This window comes from Lasioglossum baleicum, chromosome 8 (assembly GCF_051020765.1).
Source record: "Lasioglossum baleicum chromosome 8, iyLasBale1, whole genome shotgun sequence".
Classification (NCBI taxonomy): Eukaryota; Metazoa; Arthropoda; class Insecta; order Hymenoptera; family Halictidae; genus Lasioglossum; species Lasioglossum baleicum.
Window position 1 is genome coordinate 12,959,588 of NC_134936.1, and position 19,847 is coordinate 12,979,434.

The 19,847-nt window shown below is 46.6% G+C and overlaps 3 protein-coding genes across 7 annotated transcripts in view; 1 reads left to right on the top strand and 2 right to left on the bottom strand.

Moving 5' to 3' along the window:
- Positions 1-27: 27 nt before the first annotated feature.
- LOC143211421 (uncharacterized) lies at positions 28-2,694 on the bottom strand. Its single transcript, XM_076429101.1, has 3 exons — positions 2,509-2,694; positions 1,910-2,037; positions 28-731 (listed from the first exon to the last, which is right to left on the bottom strand). The coding sequence occupies exons 1-3, from the start codon at positions 2,549-2,551 to the stop codon at positions 201-203; spliced, it is 702 nt and encodes a 233-aa protein (XP_076285216.1). The 5' UTR covers positions 2,552-2,694; the 3' UTR covers positions 28-200.
- Positions 2,695-3,163: 469 nt separating this feature from the next.
- Phb1 (prohibitin 1) lies at positions 3,164-5,007 on the top strand. The gene is made up of 4 exons (XM_076429098.1): positions 3,164-3,322; positions 3,693-3,790; positions 3,873-4,294; positions 4,536-5,007. Exons 2-4 carry the CDS (start codon positions 3,706-3,708, stop codon positions 4,842-4,844), a joined length of 816 nt encoding a protein of 271 aa, XP_076285213.1. The 5' UTR covers positions 3,164-3,322; positions 3,693-3,705; the 3' UTR covers positions 4,845-5,007.
- A 7,372-nt stretch (positions 5,008-12,379) lies between these two features.
- The window catches only part of Soxn (SRY-box transcription factor soxNeuro), a 159,570-nt gene continuing 152,102 nt past the window's right edge, over positions 12,380-19,847 (bottom strand). For 3 of the 5 annotated variants that reach the window (XM_076429079.1, XM_076429076.1, XM_076429078.1), the window contains one exon: positions 13,749-19,767. In XM_076429079.1, the coding sequence (XP_076285194.1) occupies positions 19,752-19,767 (16 nt within the window). In that variant the 3' untranslated portion in view covers positions 13,749-19,751. Of the gene's footprint in view, positions 12,399-13,748; positions 19,768-19,847 lie in introns of those variants that run through there. The other 2 variants (XM_076429080.1, XM_076429082.1) reach the window with 2 other exon arrangements.

Genomic DNA, 19,847 nt, shown 5'->3' on the forward strand with positions numbered 1-19,847 from the left:
TTTATGTGTACAATGTGAAACGCATCGAATGTTTTACGCTCTTTTATTGAAAATATAGAAAAATGATTGGGTATTTTCCCATTCCATTATTTTTTTTGTTTTTTTTTCGTAGAAAGTAGACACGACTAGCGGAAGACGCACTCGATTTTGGTATAGGATTCTTTGATGAACACTGTGTCCGACCATACGATAGGCAAGAGTTAACAACACGTGCGCGGTTGCTCGAGTGTCTCGTGTGATTCGTGCATCCCACTGATGATACTGACGTCTTGAGATCCCTCCCCGTGCCCGTGGATCGCTGCAATCGACAGGCCGCCCATGCCGGTAATATCAGGCCCAACCAAAGTCGTCCCTTCGTATACTTGGAGCGAAGTAAGATCACGTTCGGTTGACGATAATCTGATAAGTCCTCTACCAACATCAAGAAACACGTCTTCGATTCCTTCGTTCTTTACCACCGATGTCTCGTGGTAACTCGCTCCGATTTTCGTCGCGTATGCTCGACCCTCCTCGACGTCGACTTGCCGTTCCTCCTTTAGATCTGTTTTATTTCCGATCACGACCAACACGATGCTCTCCTCGACGTTCTTACGAAGTTCGATTACCCAGTCCTTCATCGCTGTGAACGTGTCGTATCGAGTTATATCAAACACCAACAGCGCGGCGTTCGCGTTCCGATAATACATTGGTGCCATCGATCTGAATTTCTCTTGTCCCGCCGTGTCCCACACCTGTAACCGATGCGATCACAATTTATCGATAGGATCGCCTAATGGATTCATCGTTCTCAATCGATCGTAGGTACCAGTATATACAGGGTAATTCTGGGAACTGGGGCAAGTTACTGCTCTTTTTTAACCCTTATGTAGTCAACCATAATGTATAGATTATTTAAAACCTTTAAATGTTTGCACAAATTCTCATTATAAGACTATAAATTGATATGTATTAGCGAGTAATGAATGGACATTCAGAGAAATTTTGGTTATTATTATGGTTGACTACACAAGGGTTAAGTAAAAATAGAAAAAAATGATAGACGAAAAGATCGTATGTCATGATACGTCCTAACTTCCTATGACCTTATTTTTTATGTGGATGCACCGATGAACTCACCAGGTGCAATTGCACTTCATTCTTTAATGTAACCCAATTTTTTTGTTAAACCAATCGATCCCTTTTATCGTCCTACGTATAAAAATACTAACCCAAGGTCATCGAAATGTCAATACTTTACGAAATATTTGACATTTTGTGTCAGAAACGTACTTTTTTGTAGCGGAGCCGCGAGAAGCAATATGGCGACGCGACGCGGCGTTGTCGAGTGATACATTTTGATAAAGATAGCAACATGCTGCCGAACAATGCAAATTACGCCTTGAAAACGCAAAAGTAGGCTACTTTGGCATACTTGCGCGCTAGATTGATCGTTTATCTAGTAAATGTAACTAGGAGCAGCCCCAACTTTGCATTATCGAGGAATGGTATGAGGCCGCCCGGCCCCTGCAATCCTCGTGTATTTATATACATATATCCAGCAGTGTATGAGTGTGCAATCACTTCACGCGCGAGACGAGTCTAGTGCCCTAAAAAAGTGCAGTAACTTGTCCTAGTTCCTAGAATCACCCCGTTTCGAATAGAATCGTTATGTGGTACGTCCTAGATATTCGCGATATCTGGACCAGTCCTGCGTATGCATAATACGAGAGATCAAATGATTGATAATCGAACGAAACTCGCGGGTGCGTGTGCGTATACGTGTAGGTACGTGTGCTTGTGCGAGAGCGTCTGTTGCCTATCGAAAAGAACACGCAACAAATAAAGACTCGATCGAGAAAAGAATAACAGTCTTGTTCAAAATCTATTTACACGATTGCTTTGACGTTTTAATTTGAGCAACGTTATATACCTTCAACACTACTCTTGTATTTTCCATGTTCAGGACACATGTAAAAAAAGCCGCGCCTATCGTAGGACGGACTTGTTCGCACAGAACTTTCTTGATGTAACGAATGATCATACTTGTTTTTCCAACACCTGAAAAATTAATCAGTTCTGCAGTCCACGTTAGCTACAGCACAGTTATGCATAGATTCTAATATTCTAATATCCATTCATCTATTTTAAAATATACGTACATGATATGTACGTGTAATAAAATATGTAATCGGTACTTATATATGTGTTCTGATCAACGTTGACGCATGTGTCGTGTGTGCATGTGTGTATGGATATGTGTATTTACACTCGTATACAAATTAGAAACAGAAATCTAACCTAAGTACGTATCAGGTTGTAAGTAATCGCGGAATTATACGAGCATACCAAATTACAGATAAACTAAAAAGATGTGAACATTTTCAGGAACGTAATATAAACTATGTTCGCGAAAGTTTCGTGTTTTCAAATACATGGATATACTCAGTGATATGCACGGAGAACAAAACAAAAGTACAAGTATTTAGAAATGACCGTTAGGTCACGATAATTTCTTGATTGAAGACTCACCTTGGAACCCTAAAGCAACCATTTTTCCTTCTACAGTTTTCATTCTTTACATGCATATAAAAATATAAAATATAAAACGCGTATATATAGTATCGACTGTTGACATAAGATACAATACGAGTACTGATATCGAATATCAGCTGCGAATATCAAATGCAAAAGAACTCGGACCTACGCATTTCACTAGTGGCACCATCCGTGGCAAAATGCGTAAACTCGTAAAGGTAACGACACAGACGAGGTATGGTACATACAGTTCTGATACAGTCGCAACTTTTAGCGATGTGATATTTCAGATCACTGTAAGTTCCACGTTATCCCCGCGCCCGATCCCGTCAGCTTATTGGTTCTGCTGAATAGCAGAGTATACGTTAATAAAATACATACACAGCACAGACACATCGGTACTCTAGTTCCAACATTTATTGTTCTTCACTTAGACCATAAATGGTCTAAGGTTCTTCAGCGTAGGAGGCGTACGAGATCGAGTTGATAAAAATGTCGGTATTCCAGATCGTGAGACACGAAATCCCGTATGGTGATTGGTCTGCTTCAACATCTCTTCTGTGATATTAGTTTTGACCAATACATAGGATGTGACACAAAATATACATTGGGCGATTGGTCTATTTCTGTACCTCGTCTGTGGAACAGAAAGTCCATTTAAATTTGCCTCGCAAAATCGACCGCTTGAGGTCGCGCCAGTTCTGTTCCTCGTTGAGCTGGGCGCAGACTCCATCTTCCTTTTATCAACGCATGTACCTCACACGAGGAGAAAAGTGATAATTTCAAGATCGAGCACAGAATTCATTACGTAAGGATTATTTATATTAATTAAACAACCGTCGACATTTCTCTATGTCAATAGTATTCCGATCGTTCGAAGTCGCTAGCCATTTAGTCTTAATCATAAATTCAATGAGAACCAGAGCTTCTCCCGGCCGGTTGTTTAACGCAGTTTTATCAGTTACATTCTTCTAAAACAATCCTAATTGCGGAATCCGCGTAATTTCTATATTTCCTTTGAAATTCCCCTGAAATTTCCCTTTCAACTACCTTGCGATACGTTCGCTAATTGTGTAGAGGCTCGGGTTAGGTTAGCTCGGCTACTACTGAACACAGGATTGCATCAGAGTAGTTTTATGTATTTTCTAATACAGTGTTATTTTATTTGACTTTTTCAGATATTCATAGAAAATGGCACAATTTATGAACAGAGTGGGACAGCTCGGTATAGGGTTGGCTGTTGCCGGAGCAGTTGTTAATTCTGCCCTTTACAACGGTCAGTTCTCTGTCTCTTATACTAACCAGACTTTTTGTTTGCTACATAGTCATGTTTCAAAGCATTGCCATCTCTGTTACAGTGGATGGTGGCCACAGGGCTGTCATATTCGACAGATTCGTCGGTATAAAGAATTTAGTAGTAGGAGAAGGGACACACTTTTTCATCCCCTGGGTACAGAAACCTATCATATTTGATATTCGATCTAGGCCAAGAAATGTACCCGTTATAACTGGAAGCAAAGATCTACAAAACGTAAACATCACACTTCGTATCCTCTTTAGACCGGTGCCGGACAGCTTGCCCAAGATCTATACTATTCTTGGTGTAGACTATGATGAAAGAGTATTGCCATCTATCACTACTGAGGTATTGAAGGCTGTAGTTGCTCAGTTCGATGCAGGGGAACTGATCACGCAGAGAGAGCTTGTGTCGCAGAAAGTCAGCGAAGAATTGACAGACAGAGCCTCTCAGTTTGGGCTGATCTTGGACGACATCTCCCTTGTAAGTAGCGCGTATTGGGGAGTAGTAATAATTATACAGGGTGATTCTGGGAACTGGGACAAGTTCCTGCTCTTTTTTAAGTAAATCATATGTTACAATACGTCCTATCTTCCTATGACCTTATTTTTTATGTGGATGCAACGATGCATCCGCCAGGTGCAATTGCACTTTATTCTTTAAACCATTAAATGTTTAATTTAACTTCTTTATTTCAATTTCTTAGATTTAATTTCTTTTCCAGACACACTTGACGTTCGGCAAAGAGTTCACGCAGGCTGTGGAGCTGAAGCAAGTAGCCCAGCAGGAGGCAGAGAAAGCTCGTTTCCTGGTAGAAAAGGCGGAGCAGCAGAAAAAGGCGGCCATCATCACCGCGGAGGGTGACGCTCAGGCCGCTAGCCTAATCGCGAAGTCTCTCGGCGATTGCGGCGACGGTCTGGTCGAGCTTCGGCGAATCGAAGCCGCCGAGGACATCGCCAGCAACCTCTCGAAGTCTCGCCAAGTCGCCTATCTGCCGCCCGGCCAAAACGTCCTGCTGAATCTACCGCACTAAAACGAAGTCGAACGAGAGGATAACCGTAAACATTAAGTTGTGGCATTTAAATATCCTAAACGAATGCATTTCAATGCTATACTGGTGTATATGAGATCATAGATGCTGGGAAGGCGATCCGTGGAAGTGTTGCATAGGAATATACAAATAACATTTCATAGCATTTCAGTTCAGTATTCGCATATCTTTTCTACAAGAATTACGTTTCTCTCCACCTTGTACTCGACGCGAATCGCTCGGACGATTCTCCCCGTGCCTTTTAGGCTTCTCTAGCTTCACACAGTTGCGCATGAGTTACGTTAACAACAGTTACAGCGAATAACACTTGATTGGCTGAGGGAGTGGTAGACACGGGTGTGGGCGGTCGCTTCATGAAACACCGGTTGGTTTCTTCAGAATGGGCCCCTCGTGTTCCAGATATTTGTGATTTAAATTTTGTATACAATCAGAAATTCCTAGGGTCCTGCAACAATTAGGAGAGAACAGAGTCATTGATATTTGTGTTTAGTTCAGGGCTCGGAATTATTTACTCACAACGGCCGATTTTCGAAGGCTACACCCCCTCGACCCCTCGTACTAGCAGAATTAGGATCGCCACGGGAAGTGAGACGCGCAGTCGGGTCGATGTGGCGTAGCTTTCGAATATCGGCCGTCGCGAGTAAATAGTAAATAATTCCGGGTTTAATTGAAGAACGGGGACCCAGGTTTCAAAACAGAGTTCTACACCTGTGTCTTTACCTTGCGAGAGCGTCCATTGATACCTTTCGATTTACCCCGTTTGCTCCGCGGAACGAGGAGAGCATTTTCTTCTATAGTTCACAGCGCCCAGCTCTTTGCAATTCAGGTAGGGTGTCTTACGCAACAATTTTTGGCTTTTTTACCTCTGAGCGAGCATTCGTGTGAATCGGAGAACAACGCGACGCTCTTGGAGTAGCGGGGGACTAGCCCCCTTGTCGCAGCTTGTGTGTTTGCAGCCTACAACGTTGTATGGATCGTCGATCGAATCCGTTTGTAAACGTCTCAGGTACTAAGGGAAACACTACTATGAACGCGAGCACGGATTACGAGGATAGTGTGTACTATTAGAATCGGTAACACATGTGGCACGTAGTAATATGTAATGTGTCTGTGAATAATGTTTAGCAAACTACACATGTAAAACAACTCCCTAACTGTAAATGTTATTTTTTAAAATGGAAACACACCGCCCGGATTTATTCTGTTTACACCTAGAATTAAGCTGTGTCCATACTGAAGCAACATCGTGCAACTTTTTGTTACCTTCTCGTTTTACCGAATAAAAAATTTGGTGAAAGAAGAAGAAAATGACAAAACATTGCTCGATGTTGCTTCATTGTGGACATAGCTTTATCGAGAGCCTGTCGCGAACAAGACTACGGAAAAAAGATGTTTCGGGGGTGTTGCATCGCGGCGATGCGTTCGCACGGGTGGATCATGGATCACGACGATCAATCAGCGACTCGGAATTGGTGAAAGATTATCTCGGTCGGGGTGCCGCGCAGCCACGTTTGTCGGCGTTGCCAGTTAACAGAGAAAACAATTCATCATAATTTGGTGAGCACCGCGGGGCGTCTCCCGATGGTGGTCCGCAGCGAATATTGGAAACACGGGTTCCTAAGACTCCATCTTGTCGATCTTTAAGCAGTATGCTTCCCAAGATATACACTGATGTTTGGGAGGGAGACTTCTGGAAACCACCAGATCGAATATATCAAAGAGACATAATTTCTCTTATCTCAAAACATTCATACTGGTACCTCCAAGATTGCTACTATATTAACAATTTCAGCTTAACAAGGATGTTATTAAAACTTTATATTTTTAATAATCTTGTTAGATTAGAATTGGTAATTTAGTAGTATTCTGGAAGACACGGGCGGCGACAAATAATTTTAAGTCTCCCTCGGCGACTTTTTCGAATTTCACGAGGAAACGTTTCGCGTCGATTATTGTAAGAAAGTTGTTTTCCCCGGGGGTGGAAATTTCGCTAAACTACGGACGAGCCGTTCGAGTCTGTAGACTGTAGGTGCGCTCGGGGTGAGTTCGAGGCGGCGGGAGCGCGAGGCGAAAGCAGATTAGCGTGAATAATGAAGACACGACCCCGTGAAAGCCTAAGCGGGCCTCCTTAAGTCTGCTCCTTCGAGTAGAAGCCGAAGCCGGAAAGGAAGGATGCTGGCTGAGAGGTGGAGCGGACAGAAAGGAGGTAGAAGCAGTTAATTACTCCTCCCATCCACGGGATAACGACTTCCCCTTATTTGTCGAGAGGCGCAAACAGCCAACCCTCGGCGAAATCCCTTGGCAAGACGCTTTCTCGGATATATACCTCGGTAGAGAGACTCGGAACCTCGTAGTTCGAGCGTGGCCGCCGTTTGATCCGGAATCATCGGTCTCTGTTCTCAATCATCTAACTACCATCACGAAGATCCAGGAGACCGCGACTCCGAAGATCGTCACGCAAGAGATCACGAGAGATCCCGCGCGCAAACATTCGAAAAACAGGGTAGTCTATGAGGGACAAATGCTGCGATGACTAGACTGCGGATTTTATACATTTATTGCAAATTGAGCTATTGTTATACCCATTTATACTGAATCTATTAAGACATTTTTTACATGAAGATCCGCAGACTAGTGATAACTGAGAAAAATAAAGTCGCGTTTGCGAATTTCTTGTGACGCCTGCGAAGCAGGTAGATGAATAATTCTTTTTGTGTTGAATCAAGCTCCCTTTGACGCGCAGAAACAAATTTTTTATTCAAAGAAATTCAGTCGCGACTTCGTGTAAACTATTATATTTGTGAACTCGGGTCAATGAAGCTTGCACGCAGGTCTGAAGGAGTTTCAGTTTGTTGAGGTAACAGAGATGGTACTCTTTTGGTCGAACGGCTGCAGTTTCGTTAGTTTTACGAATTTCGGAAAACTATTTATTGGAGATATTCTACACATGTTACACTTGAAGGGTATGCAGACAAAAGTTCGATTCTTTTTCGCCGTCACAGACTTTGTTCTTCCGTTCTGTGGTTCGGTTTCAGATTCGAAGTGTAGTTTCGCCGGAATATTTGCAAAAATGGTATCCAGCATTCCATTAGCAGCCGCATGGAATCCATAAATCGGACGCGCAGCCAGCTCGTAGATTTCGCGAGCCGTTTTCACGGGGCCGGTTTCGGTAAATCTCGCGTTTGACAATAATACGTTTCGAGCGTCGGTAATTAGCCTATTGAAACGGGCGAAGCTGTGTAAATCGCTTGATAGCCATAAACACACCTCGAGCGTGTTCGGGGGATGAAATTTTCGTGATATAACGAGGTCGCGCGGAGAGGATCGCGTTTAACCGTCGCCGGAATATTCCGGTACGACACATGGAAGGATAGAGAGGTATACAGAAAGAGACGGACGAGCGGGGCGGAGGGAAGTTCAAGGTCATCGTCATTAACGTCACCGTGGCCCGAAGACGCGAGCGGAGAAGCATGAATGACAAAAGGGCGGCACATGGTTCCCCGGGCTCGTGCATGCGTGCGACCAAATAAATAATAGATACACGCCCGAATAACGCGTACGTGAGAGGGAGACACACGGCCAGGCGAGGTGGTTAGGGAGGGGGACTAATTACGAAAGAAATCATAATAGGCGCACATGCACCGCGGGCTGTCGGGCTAACGATCGCTTCCTCTGCATCTGCACCTGTTACTGCGATCCTACGGATGCATCGGTGCACGCGAACCGCATATGCCGACGGCCTCACCAACGGAGACCAGACCGCCTAAAGCTTAAAACCGCCTGGCGGTCTCTTTTCATCCTATTAGGGTGTCTATCTAGACACCCTAAGTTCTGGGGACCTCTTCACGTCGTTTCGATGCTCCTAGCTGCCGATCGGCCTCATCGATCCGCTTCACGGTATTATCTGTAATTTCCTAGCTGTTTCAACCAACTAACGAACTAAAAATTGCTTAGAACTACGGTTTTATAATGTTCAACAGGGTCGGAGAACGTCGTTCGACCGCGAAGGGTTAGCGCCGGCGAGATCATAATCGGTCGTGATGATTTTTACGGTGGTCGACGGCCACCAAATCGCGCGGCAAACACGTTAAAGCGACTTCCGGCGGGACAATGGATAGAAATGGAATACGAGCGACGTCCTCGCGGAGCGTTTAAGCCGCAGCCCGGCGATCGGCCAGCGGAATTAATGCCGCGGTCGAGTTCTGTTCAAACGGAAATCGCCGCTTTGAAGTGACCAGCTTAATAAACACGGTGATCGGATGAACGTAAACGTCGTTAATTAAGCCGGAAAACATGGAACCGAAAGCGGGCCCTGTGTCCAGGAGCACACCCTCGTTTCCCCCTCTTTCCATCGTCGACGGCAAGACTCCGGGGCATGTAACCAAACGGGCTGACCATCGGCCGAGTCAGACTCTGGAAAATTGGATGGGTCGTGACGTTAAACGGTCCGTGGTTCGTGTTTTCTTTTGTCCCATCAACGCCGATTACTAATCTCGATGCTTGCTCGCCCGTGGAATAAGCTTCGACGAAAAAGTTAGGGGGAGACTCGAGCAAATCGATTTTTCAACGCGTAAATCAGTTGTTTTGTCGCGAGAATGTAATCGAGGCATTGTTCGGAATAAATTTCGTCAGGAAACTACGTTATTTCTACGGATTTGCTCGAATCTCTTCAAGAGTACTCGCGTATATGACACAGCGATGTTAGAGTCGTTTTGCAGCCCGTTCAAATACAACAATTTTTGTTTTGTCCTTTCTGGCAGGGCCCCCGAAATTATCAGACGTCGCCAGCAGGCAGATTCTGCGGTCGCTGGCCAGAGTGTGAAGATATCGCGCCTTAAAGCGTTCGAACTCATTAAGCCGGACGCCATTCGGTTAGCCTAATCGCGGGGCATCCGTTTTCACCCTTGCCTTTCTCATTTTTCGAACGGCCGAGCACGCGAGGAGTAATTTTCAATAAGTGCTGCCCGGGCTCCGTTTTGTCGCTGATCTCATTTCGTACACGGACACTGCGTCCGTCATCATCCTCCTTCGACGTTTGTTCTACGCGAAAGCAAGGCAACTCAACTATTTTATTTTCTTTGAAACTTTCAGGACTCTTCTTAATCTACAAAAATGAAAGAAGGCAACAATAAAAATGTATCTCTTGAATCTCAAGTTCAGGCTATCACGGGACCCGAAACAGATATTTTATGGCAGAAAACGGAGTCTGCGGCAGCCGGCACGGGTTGCTATCGTTCACCTTTCGCCATAAACTGCTGCAGGCCGATCGTGTAGGCTGGCCAGATTGATTTCCATCGAAGTCAGCCCCTCGCCGGCCTGTAATCTCGCGGGCAGGCGGTCTCGGACACACGCGACCAACGTTTCATCCCTTTGAGGACCCCCGGGGGTGTGTTTGGGGGCTCTCGAGTGTCCTGTCGAGAGGCAACTAGCTTGCGCTTAATATCGCGTGGATTAGCGGTGAACAAGAGAGAGAGAGAGAAAGAGTGATGCTATCTCGGGCCAGGAGAACACGGCGGTTTGGAGAATTAGTTTTGCGGCCGCGCTCGCTCGCAGAGCCTCGATTCCTTTCGCGTGTCTAACGCAGCTCTCCGATCGTCCTCCGGTCGTCTAGGCGGAATTGGCCTGAACGCGCGGCGTTGAACAAAGGGTGAGAGAAGCCTTCGAGCTCCGGTGAGCCTCTCCGAGCTGGGCCACGCTCCCGTTAGCCGCCGTTTCCTCCTCGCGCAGTCGTCCTCTTCTCAGGAAGCGCGCGGGTCATCGCGTGCAGACCCCCGCGAGACGATCGCGGATCTCCATTGTCAACGGCACACGAGAGAAGGAGGGTTCACGGCTATGGGGTTACCCGCTGTCCCCCACGGGGTCACCGTTATCCGACCATCGTCATACGCACGGACGAAACTAGAACGAATGATTTCCACGCGTACCGAGCGTGATGCACGATTTCCAACCTGCGGCCGGACACGTTCGAAGCGGCCTCGGGTCCCTTTAGCCTTTTGCGAAATGCGAGACAGCGTGGGCTATAGATTACTGCAAGGCAGCCTTGATGGACAATTAAGTGTCCTTCCACAAAAAGTACAAGACGCTCTAGATCCGAATGATATCTGTGTATGCTATTCTTCAGGTTCGGCCGTACGTCGCAGTAATTTTGCGGTCCCCCTTGTGCAACCGGGAATTTGGCTCTCGCGTGGCCGACAGCCTTCTCGGTCCATTCTTCGGACAGAATGCTGCCCGGGTATTTATCACCGCGCGCGAGGAATTTCCGTAACTTCGCGTGACGATTACTGTATTCTGGGTTACACTCGAGAAACAGGGCACCCTGCGTCCTACAACCCGAGCAAAATGATTCGCTCGCGATCCGGAGCAATCAATGCATTTTTCTATCAATCAGCAATCTAGTTTTCAAGATGGTATTCGCCAATGACGACTAGGAAATAGCTGCGTCTGCTCTGAAGCGTCCAGTTGTTTTTAGAGCGACGTTACAGAGGAAAACCGCGTTGTCAGGTTCGTATCCTGGGCCCAGTCCCACGTTCGTTGACCGGGGCCCAGTACGTCGACAAAGCCGAGTCTCTTAGTTCCCACAGGAGCTTCTCTTTCGTGCTGATCGTACGAACATTAATTCGGTCAGGAAGGACCGAGCGGTAAGGAGCGAGGAGTGGAATGGGATCAAGGGAAGAGGGACAGAAGGGAACTTGTAACATATGTGTAACGCGAGGGGCGTTCCGTGGCTGCGGTCTCTTGCATCTGTGGCAAGGAGTCCTAACGTAATTGCCACATCCTCAGATGCTGTTCCCGTAACTGTGTGCAACGCCGATCCGCGGGAATCGTCCGTGCATCGATCTTTCCAGCTAAAACGTAAATAACTTTCTAATCCAATCAATGGATAGCTGGATGGAACTGACAATCAGCCTTTAGAAAAATACAGTAGACTCAACTTTTAGCATTAATAGCAAGACAAACGTCTACTCCAATGTTTCCACTAAGGGTTAAGAGTCTTTGTTGTTAGATCTAGTTGTTCTTAACATTGAGGATTGTGTTAGCTTAAAATCATAAGATCCATCACTGACAATGAGCCTGTTAAAGATCTCGTTTTCTTTTCTCAAGCAAACAGCCCCAGTGCGTCGGAAGGTGCACTATTTTTCGGTGGACAGTGTCGAAAGATTTCTTTTTGGTTTCGTCAGGTACGGAGTATAGTAAGATGCAAATGTACTTGTGTGCGTGTGCCCGCGATCCATGGGCCCTTCCGTCACGCGACGTATCGCGTCCGCCGGGCCCCGTTTTCTTCTTCTTCTTCTTCTTCCGTTGAGGTGTCTCGCTCTCCTCAGGGGTCCGAGCTTTTTCGTGGATGGCCACCGGTTGCACGTGAGGACGGATTCCCGCGGGTGTACCAGGTCCCTCGTGAAATTGACGGTTCCAGGCCCGAGGTACACCGCCATTAACGATTCATGGACTTCCTGGTTTCTCCTTTTGCCTCCTTCAATTTGTCCGAGGGTCCCCTGCACGCCCGGATCCCCCAATTTTTGCGTTACCGGACGTTTTCTGCAACATCGAAATCGCAACGATTCTCATCGGGACAAATTGTACACTGTATGAAAGTAAACAGAGGCACAGAGGGATTGCCGATTTTAATGGGTTTCGGAAAGCTGTAGGCTTCCGTACGCAAATTTCGAAGACCCCGAGCAAAGCTTTTTGCTCGAGGGAAATAACGATTCCGCTCGTTCCGCCGTTTTTACGACGCCTAACGATACCTGCAAGATTAACCCGCTGCCGGCAAATGAAAGCGCGCCAGAAGATAACGTAATAAATCTTCATTAGAGTGAAAAAAATCCGGGGTACATATACAGGGGGATAATGCGACGATAAATGACCGGCGTCTTCGTCTAGATTTTCCGACGAACACTTACTGTCGATTTTTGATGAATATCTTCGTTAATCCTCGATCTGAAAAAAACATAAGCAATAACAGATAATTTCACGAACATTTTTTTCGACAGGAGAAACAGCGTCTCTTCGTTGGAAAGATTACAAAGTTGCGAGGCACATTGGTTCGGTCGTTTGTCAAGCAAACAGGATCGAGGGTGCATCCTTCTGTAAATGAAGGGTTGCTGGTCCCGGTAAATGGCGGGTTAACCATCTCCCGGACCCGCCTCGAAAATCCTCGGGATCTTCTAATTCAATTAGGATTCGTGCGTAGACCTGAAATCAGCCCGGCGATTAGCGTAACCTTATCATTACGTCCCGAGACACTCGTCTGATCGAGCAAAAATTGTTGTCCCGTGTGCTGATCAAACAAAAGATTCCTCCCCGGGACCGAAATGGCACTTTCCTGATCGATCGAACGAAAGCGAACTGTTGCGCAATGCCATCGTAAAGTAAATCATTGATTTCACATGTCAGTCATTGAGTGATTACAGTGCGAACCTCCTGAGAACGGGGACTCCTCCGACGACGGTTTCCGTTCGCGCCGGAAGTTGGACCCATAATTTTCCGTGCAATTTCAAGTGAACTTCGTCAAATCCGTGGCGCTAGTCGTTGATCAGAGCCCAGTGATGTTTTCTCACCGCAGTCCGTTTTTAAATTGGCCACCGCTTATCCGGCGGAAGAAGAGAGAATAGCGTGATACAGCTGATCGACAACGGTTCGAGGTATTCGGATAAGTATACCGAACGATCGACAATGCTCCGCCAGAAAATCGAAGGAAAGTGAAACGACCATTGTCGGGGAGCCTCTGTTATATCACGACGGTTACGCAATACTCGATTGTAGACACCTTCGACAATGGTACAATTCATTTAGAATAAGTTCAGCTGGGGAAGACAATGTGAAAATATTTTTCAGCTGCTTGCTTTTTATAGAAGACGGCAGTTTTGAGAGTTCAGGTAGGTGGCAAATAATTTTAGTAAGTTAATTTTATCTAAAAAGTTGGCCAAACATTTTAAATGCAGATCTCCGCAGAAATTGCTATTGCTTAGAAGAGGAAGCTGCAGAGCAGCGATTTGAGGGATCATTGAACGGAAATTATTCTGAAGAAGCTTCGGTTAAGGTACCTGTTCTCGCGTTTTCGTGGTCACCATACTTTTCGACCGGTTCGTGCAGCTAATGGCAAAGTGCGTTAGATTCGGCCGATAATTGGAGCGAGTGCATTCCGATAGCTCGTTGAATGGAGAAAGAGGGACGGATGCACGGTGCACACGCAGCTCCTGAAAGGATCCTCCGTGTGTCCCGGTGTGCGGTTGCCGCCCTTGCGCCTCGGTGGCAGAAGCAGACGTTGTAACGCCGAGATTTACAGTGGCGCTTGTAGGCAATAAGTCATGTCCGGTGAACATGTCGCCTACCGCAGACCTTCCACGCGTGGCCCGTCCGCATATATAAAGATGGCCGTGCCGTGAAACGCGATACGCGCGTATACCAGCGGCCAGCCACTCCTTCTCGATAATATCGCCACGATACGCTCTCTCGCTTCTGCCACGATTTCGGTGCATTCGACGCCGGCCGACGTCCACCTTCTCTACGATTTATCGCTACTCCTTTTTCGCCAAATGTCCGAACGAAAATCTCTTCTTTGGGCCCACACTTGTCCCTGATGGCCTCAAAAATCAAGCACTGCTGATGATTAGACAGCGGATTCTATGCATTTGCGACAAAAATAAGTAGATGTAGCTTAAAACGGTAAAATCATTAGAAGAATCATACTGTTATATTATTTTCAAGCTATTATACATGTTAAGAGAGTAAATAAATTTCTATGTCACTGCAGGTTGTTGCAATTCAGGTGGAAAATTTTTATTTTGCATAAAGATCCGCTGTCTACTGATGATTACTCTGGGTAGTTAATGTAAAAGAGAATAATAGAAGTGTTGATATAAAACGTGAAGGAACATTCCTCCTATCGCTTTTGCACCTCGTTAAGTATCGGGGCCCGATACGAGCGAGTTATTTCCATGTCGAAGAGTCTTGCTTTTCTTTTTCCATTAACTATACGAACTCGTTGCGGAATCTGTTCTGGTGTTGGCTCCAGATCTCTTTCGTTGGTACGCGGCCGACATTGTATGGGGGCCCCAGAAGATTGCTCCTCTCTCCAGACATAACGATGATTGTTCGTAATAATTCTCGGTGGTAGGGCCCCGGTCCTTTCAGTGTCACGCCATGCCGTGGAGCCGAATCCCGGGATGTAAATTTCTGGGGGCCACCTCTTTCCCGTTTTCTTTGATCACACGGGAGTCGTCGAACGCGACGACGAAATTGGTAATTCGTACCTCCCGATCGCCGGACGATTTCGGTTTCGCATCCGGTCCCGCGATGCATTGAGACGCGCAATTTTTTGAGGGGCGCACGTAATGACAGAGCAACGCTGCTGCTCGAAAACCCCTCGAAACGTACGCTATCCCGAATTCGAGGAATGCGGTCAGCCAATAGGCGCCCCAATTGTAAATTAAGCTTTTCGAACAGATTTAATAACTGGGAAAACGAAAAGTGACGTTTCGGTTTTTCACTTAAACGGAGGATAGAGATATGAAATTTCATGAAATAGCGTTTTGCTAGACAGGAAATTTTGATTATCATTATGGATTCAATTCAATTCCTAATCCGATACCTCAGGAGATTCCTTCTGCAAATGAAGCTTTTCGAACAGATTCAATAACTGGGCAATTTCACAGAACAGTGTTTTGCTAGATAGACAATTTTGATCACCGTTATGTATTCGATTCGCAGTTTGCCGACAATGTATTCGCATAATGGCGATCTCCGCGGACTCGTCACCGCGCGCAACAAAATAATCATTCGAACCCGATACCTAAGGAGATTCCTTCTGCGATCGAGCCTCAGCATATCGATCAAGTGGCGGGTAAAGAAAGGCGGCGAGGGGGTCGTAGGGGGGGGGCAGGATGGGTTTTCGAGGCGAGGGACGAGTGAAGAAGACCTCAGCCGTGGAGTGTGACCTCCGACCCCCGCGGATCCCGAGCACGCATAATGCCTTATTGTAATTACAATAAAGGTTATCTCGCCGGGATTTCGAGGCTCCGGGGCCATTCAGTCATTCGCGTTATTGAGATGGTAAGCGAGTGTCAGGACGAGGAGAGAGGAGAGAGCGAGGAGAGAGATCGGTCTCCGAAGGTGGGAGGAAGAGAGACACAGGACTTGCTCTCGGTGGTTCGTGTGTGGGAGGAGAGGACGCGTGCGTGTGTTCCTCGGGACACGTAGACGAACCAGAAATCATGTGGGCGATAAGGTATCGGGATATTGTGTATCTGACCGGGCCTGGAAGAAGATAGATAGCCGGATACCGGCGAGAGGATGGTTACGCGAGCAACCGAGAAAGATGGAGCAGGTCTGCGAAGAGGGATCAGCCGAGAGACGATCGCTCCCCGATTCGAATTTCATCGTGCCGGGATCAACCGTGGATCCCGTGTCCAGCAATTACGTCTCTCTCCTCTTTCCACAAACCCTCCGTCCTCTCCGGGTCCAGCTTGACCCGCTCGTCGTTCCACTGGAAATCCCTATTTCTCGTCTATATAAATACACGTGGATACGGATCCTTAAATTCTTTTTACACGGTTCACGTACCACGTGTACACGTTCAAAACCGCGACCTCTAGGTTCCAGCTCCCCGTCCGACATAATTCCGCCATTATAATTTTCGAATACAGTCAGATTTTATGATTAACAGGTGGTACCCGCCAGTCCCGTTTCCCTTCCTCTTACATGGGGGTTGGCAAGCAGATTGGGGGCGGTGCCGCCGACCACACGCAGACCTCCTCGGTGATTCACATGGCGTTGCACCTAAAAATACCGTGTGTGCTTTATTGTTTATTGGACGTCTCTTAATCGGCGTTCACCGTTAACCGAGCAGATAGGCCCCCGATCTTTAACCAAGTGACGAAAGCGCCGGGATAATTAGTAGGTCGCGGACCCGAGCATTATCGAGTGGAATGATCGGCGATCGGCAAGTATCACAGAAGCGAGTTAAGATCCTTCGGTACATTCTGCCGTGCGTTCCACTACCCGTTAGAGAACCTGTTACCGTAGAGGGTGTGATTTACGTGTCCCCTGATTTACACTGATTACGGGCCCCGTCACGTCGCGAAAGCAAATACTGCCTTCTTCCACGAACCCTCTCCTGCCCCCCACCCCCGCAGGTTCCGCCGACAAGTCGGCACCCACTCGCCTAACCGACATCAATTCCCGCTGATTGATTTTACTCGGGTATTAAATTAATCCCCACGGTGGATCGACCGCTTTGCCGATCGCCGCTGGAACCGCTCCCTGCAACCCCGTCGGTCCTCGAAAATTCCGTTTGTTAATTTTTTCCATCTATTGATCTACCGAATTTTCTTGAATTTTATTTCATTGAAATTTATTGTTCCACTATTCTCCACATAGTGACACTGTTAACCTTTTGCACTGGGAGTTATTTTAAAGATAGCTGGAGATTTAAAAAACTCTTTCAAGCGAGCCCGATCCATCAGAACCACTCTGTGCAGGTTCTCAACGTTACTTCGAAGGTACAGTTGAACCTAGGGTAGGGTTAAGGAGTCGATTCAAAGATTTCCGGCGATACAAAGGGCGGCGGATCGACTCGAAACAAGAAGAACGCGCAAACAGAGAAATTAGTCGGCCGATCCGTCGGATCGACGCTCTCGAGAGCTAAATAACCGTCGATTCACGTCAACGAATTAATCGGCATTGATCGAATTCGAGCATTGTATAACGTTCCGCTGCGACGGGGAGCGATGGGAAACGATGCAGAGAGAGGGATAACGTTGGCGTTCTTTCGGTTCTCCGAGCCGCGAAAGCTCGGGGTAAAGATAAACAGAGGAAGAAGGGAGGAATAGAAGGCAGAGGAGATCGAGTGCCGCGCTGGCTCACGGAAGGAGGTGAAACGAAACGGGAAGGGATAGGGACAGAGAAAAGGAAGAAAGAGGACGAGAGGGACCCACGGTGCCTTTTCAATTAATTCGTTTGCGCGTAAACGCCTCTTCCTGCCGATGATTTACGGATTTCCAATCCAACGATCTACGGGAACCGAGAACCCTCTCCCCGATGTTGAAGGTGCACGATAAGCAAGTACCTGCGAGTGCGTTTTGTAACGGTGTTATTTGAACGATTCTGCAATTGGATTCTCTGTTGGCTTCCCTTGCTCCCTATTGGGGATCGTTAGACTGCTGAACAAACATAACTTTGTTCACGTTCGTCGACTAATTTTTCACTGTTCAGGGGGTTTCCAAAAAATCTAGAAAAATTCTCGAATACACATCGAACGTCGAATATTTAAAACATTAATGGGAGAAAGTAAATATTGGAAAGAGATGGGACGTTTATGCGGATGACTAATTTTTTTTACTGTTCCGTATATATTTTTTAAAAATCTAAAAAATGTCTGGAACACGTAACGTTGTCCCTATTTTAATATACATTCGTTGGAACGTCGAATATTTAAAGCGTCAACGGGAGGAAATAAATATTGGAAAGAGAGAAATATTCAAGAGCGAAATTTCAGGTTGCCCACGGAGGGTTAAAGAACCCTAGGGAGCAGGTTTAATTCGTTCGCGGTACCCGACCGATCTTCCCCGAATCAGGCCCATCAGAAGAAAAGGGTACAATGTTGTGCAGTGGAACCGCCGATCCTTTTCGATAATTGCATCGCATGTCACTGCTCCTACGGCAGTGGCGGCGGCGACTACCGGTCGATTTGTTCGACCGCGGTGTGGACTCTCGAATTTCTAGAACGAGCGAGAGCGGTTCCTAATTTCATTCGGACCGGGGCCGGATACTCGTTAAAGACGTTTCGTGCCCGGTGCGAGAACCCCCGGTGAACGCTCGTACGAGCTAACATTTACATCCGAGTCCGCCTAGTGTTTATCAGCTCGTGGACACGCCGCGTGGCAAATTGGCCCGGGAGGTGTTTAAAATACCGTCCGTGCACGAGATCCTAGTCATCGGGACGCGAACGGTTCCACTTGTTCTCTTCCCTTTTTACAAGCCTCCGCCATTTTCTGATCCTGTTCGGTACTCTGGCGTGACACGTCTCGCCTCCAATTTATTTGGAATTAAATCCGGCAGAGAAACTGTCCGAAAACTGCGAAGAATGCGTCGCGGTAAATGTTGGAATTTTATTTACATCGCTGTACAATTTACATAATCACAGTACAACTGATTCCATTTTATTCTGAAATTACAGTAAAATTTATTTCATTTTAATCGCATTTTTATTCTCAAAACACAGTACAATTTATTTCATTTTACTCTCATCTCTATAGGTGTGAAATTGACAAACCGAACGGATCAGGGTTGAAATTAAGGGTTGAATTAAATCAGATCAAATTATTCATACACGGTACACATAACTCTGGGCAAGGTTCAGTGGCTAAATTCCTTCACGATTGCGCCTACACGATCACGATCTCCGCCTCGAGGCTTTATTTTTTTTAATAAAACGCGGATCCGCGGTTACACGAGGCATCGAGCGCACTAAACTCGTCTAATATTTATCGTCTCGCGGACACGTCGTGGCAAATTGGCTCGCGGGACGTTTAAGGAGCTGTCTCGTACCCGTTCCATCCCCTTCCACGATTTTTTCATCACCTCGACCTCTTTCCCTCTTAGTCCACGCTTGTTCCTACTTGTGGATCGTCTCTGTTCATCGTTCGGATCATTCTTTTTGCTCCTGCAGCGTCTTCGAGAGGGAGCCCTCCGGCATACGTGGCTGGACGGGCCCCGAATCATAAATTCCGTCGAGTAATGTAACGTCCGCCGCGATTATTTACTGATACTTACCCGAAGCACGGGCCCCGGTCTGAGCAACCTACCCAGTGTGCTCTGAAAGTTTCCTGAGACAAGGGGGACACGCTTTGCTCCCAATTTCCTCGATCATTGCCTTTTCCTTGATTGCGGCTACCGTGCAGAGTCCCTGTAAATTGAAAGCAGCGAAATTAATTCTATTTAGCGCTTAGTGATCATAAGATCAAATAAATTTGATGAATTTTGATC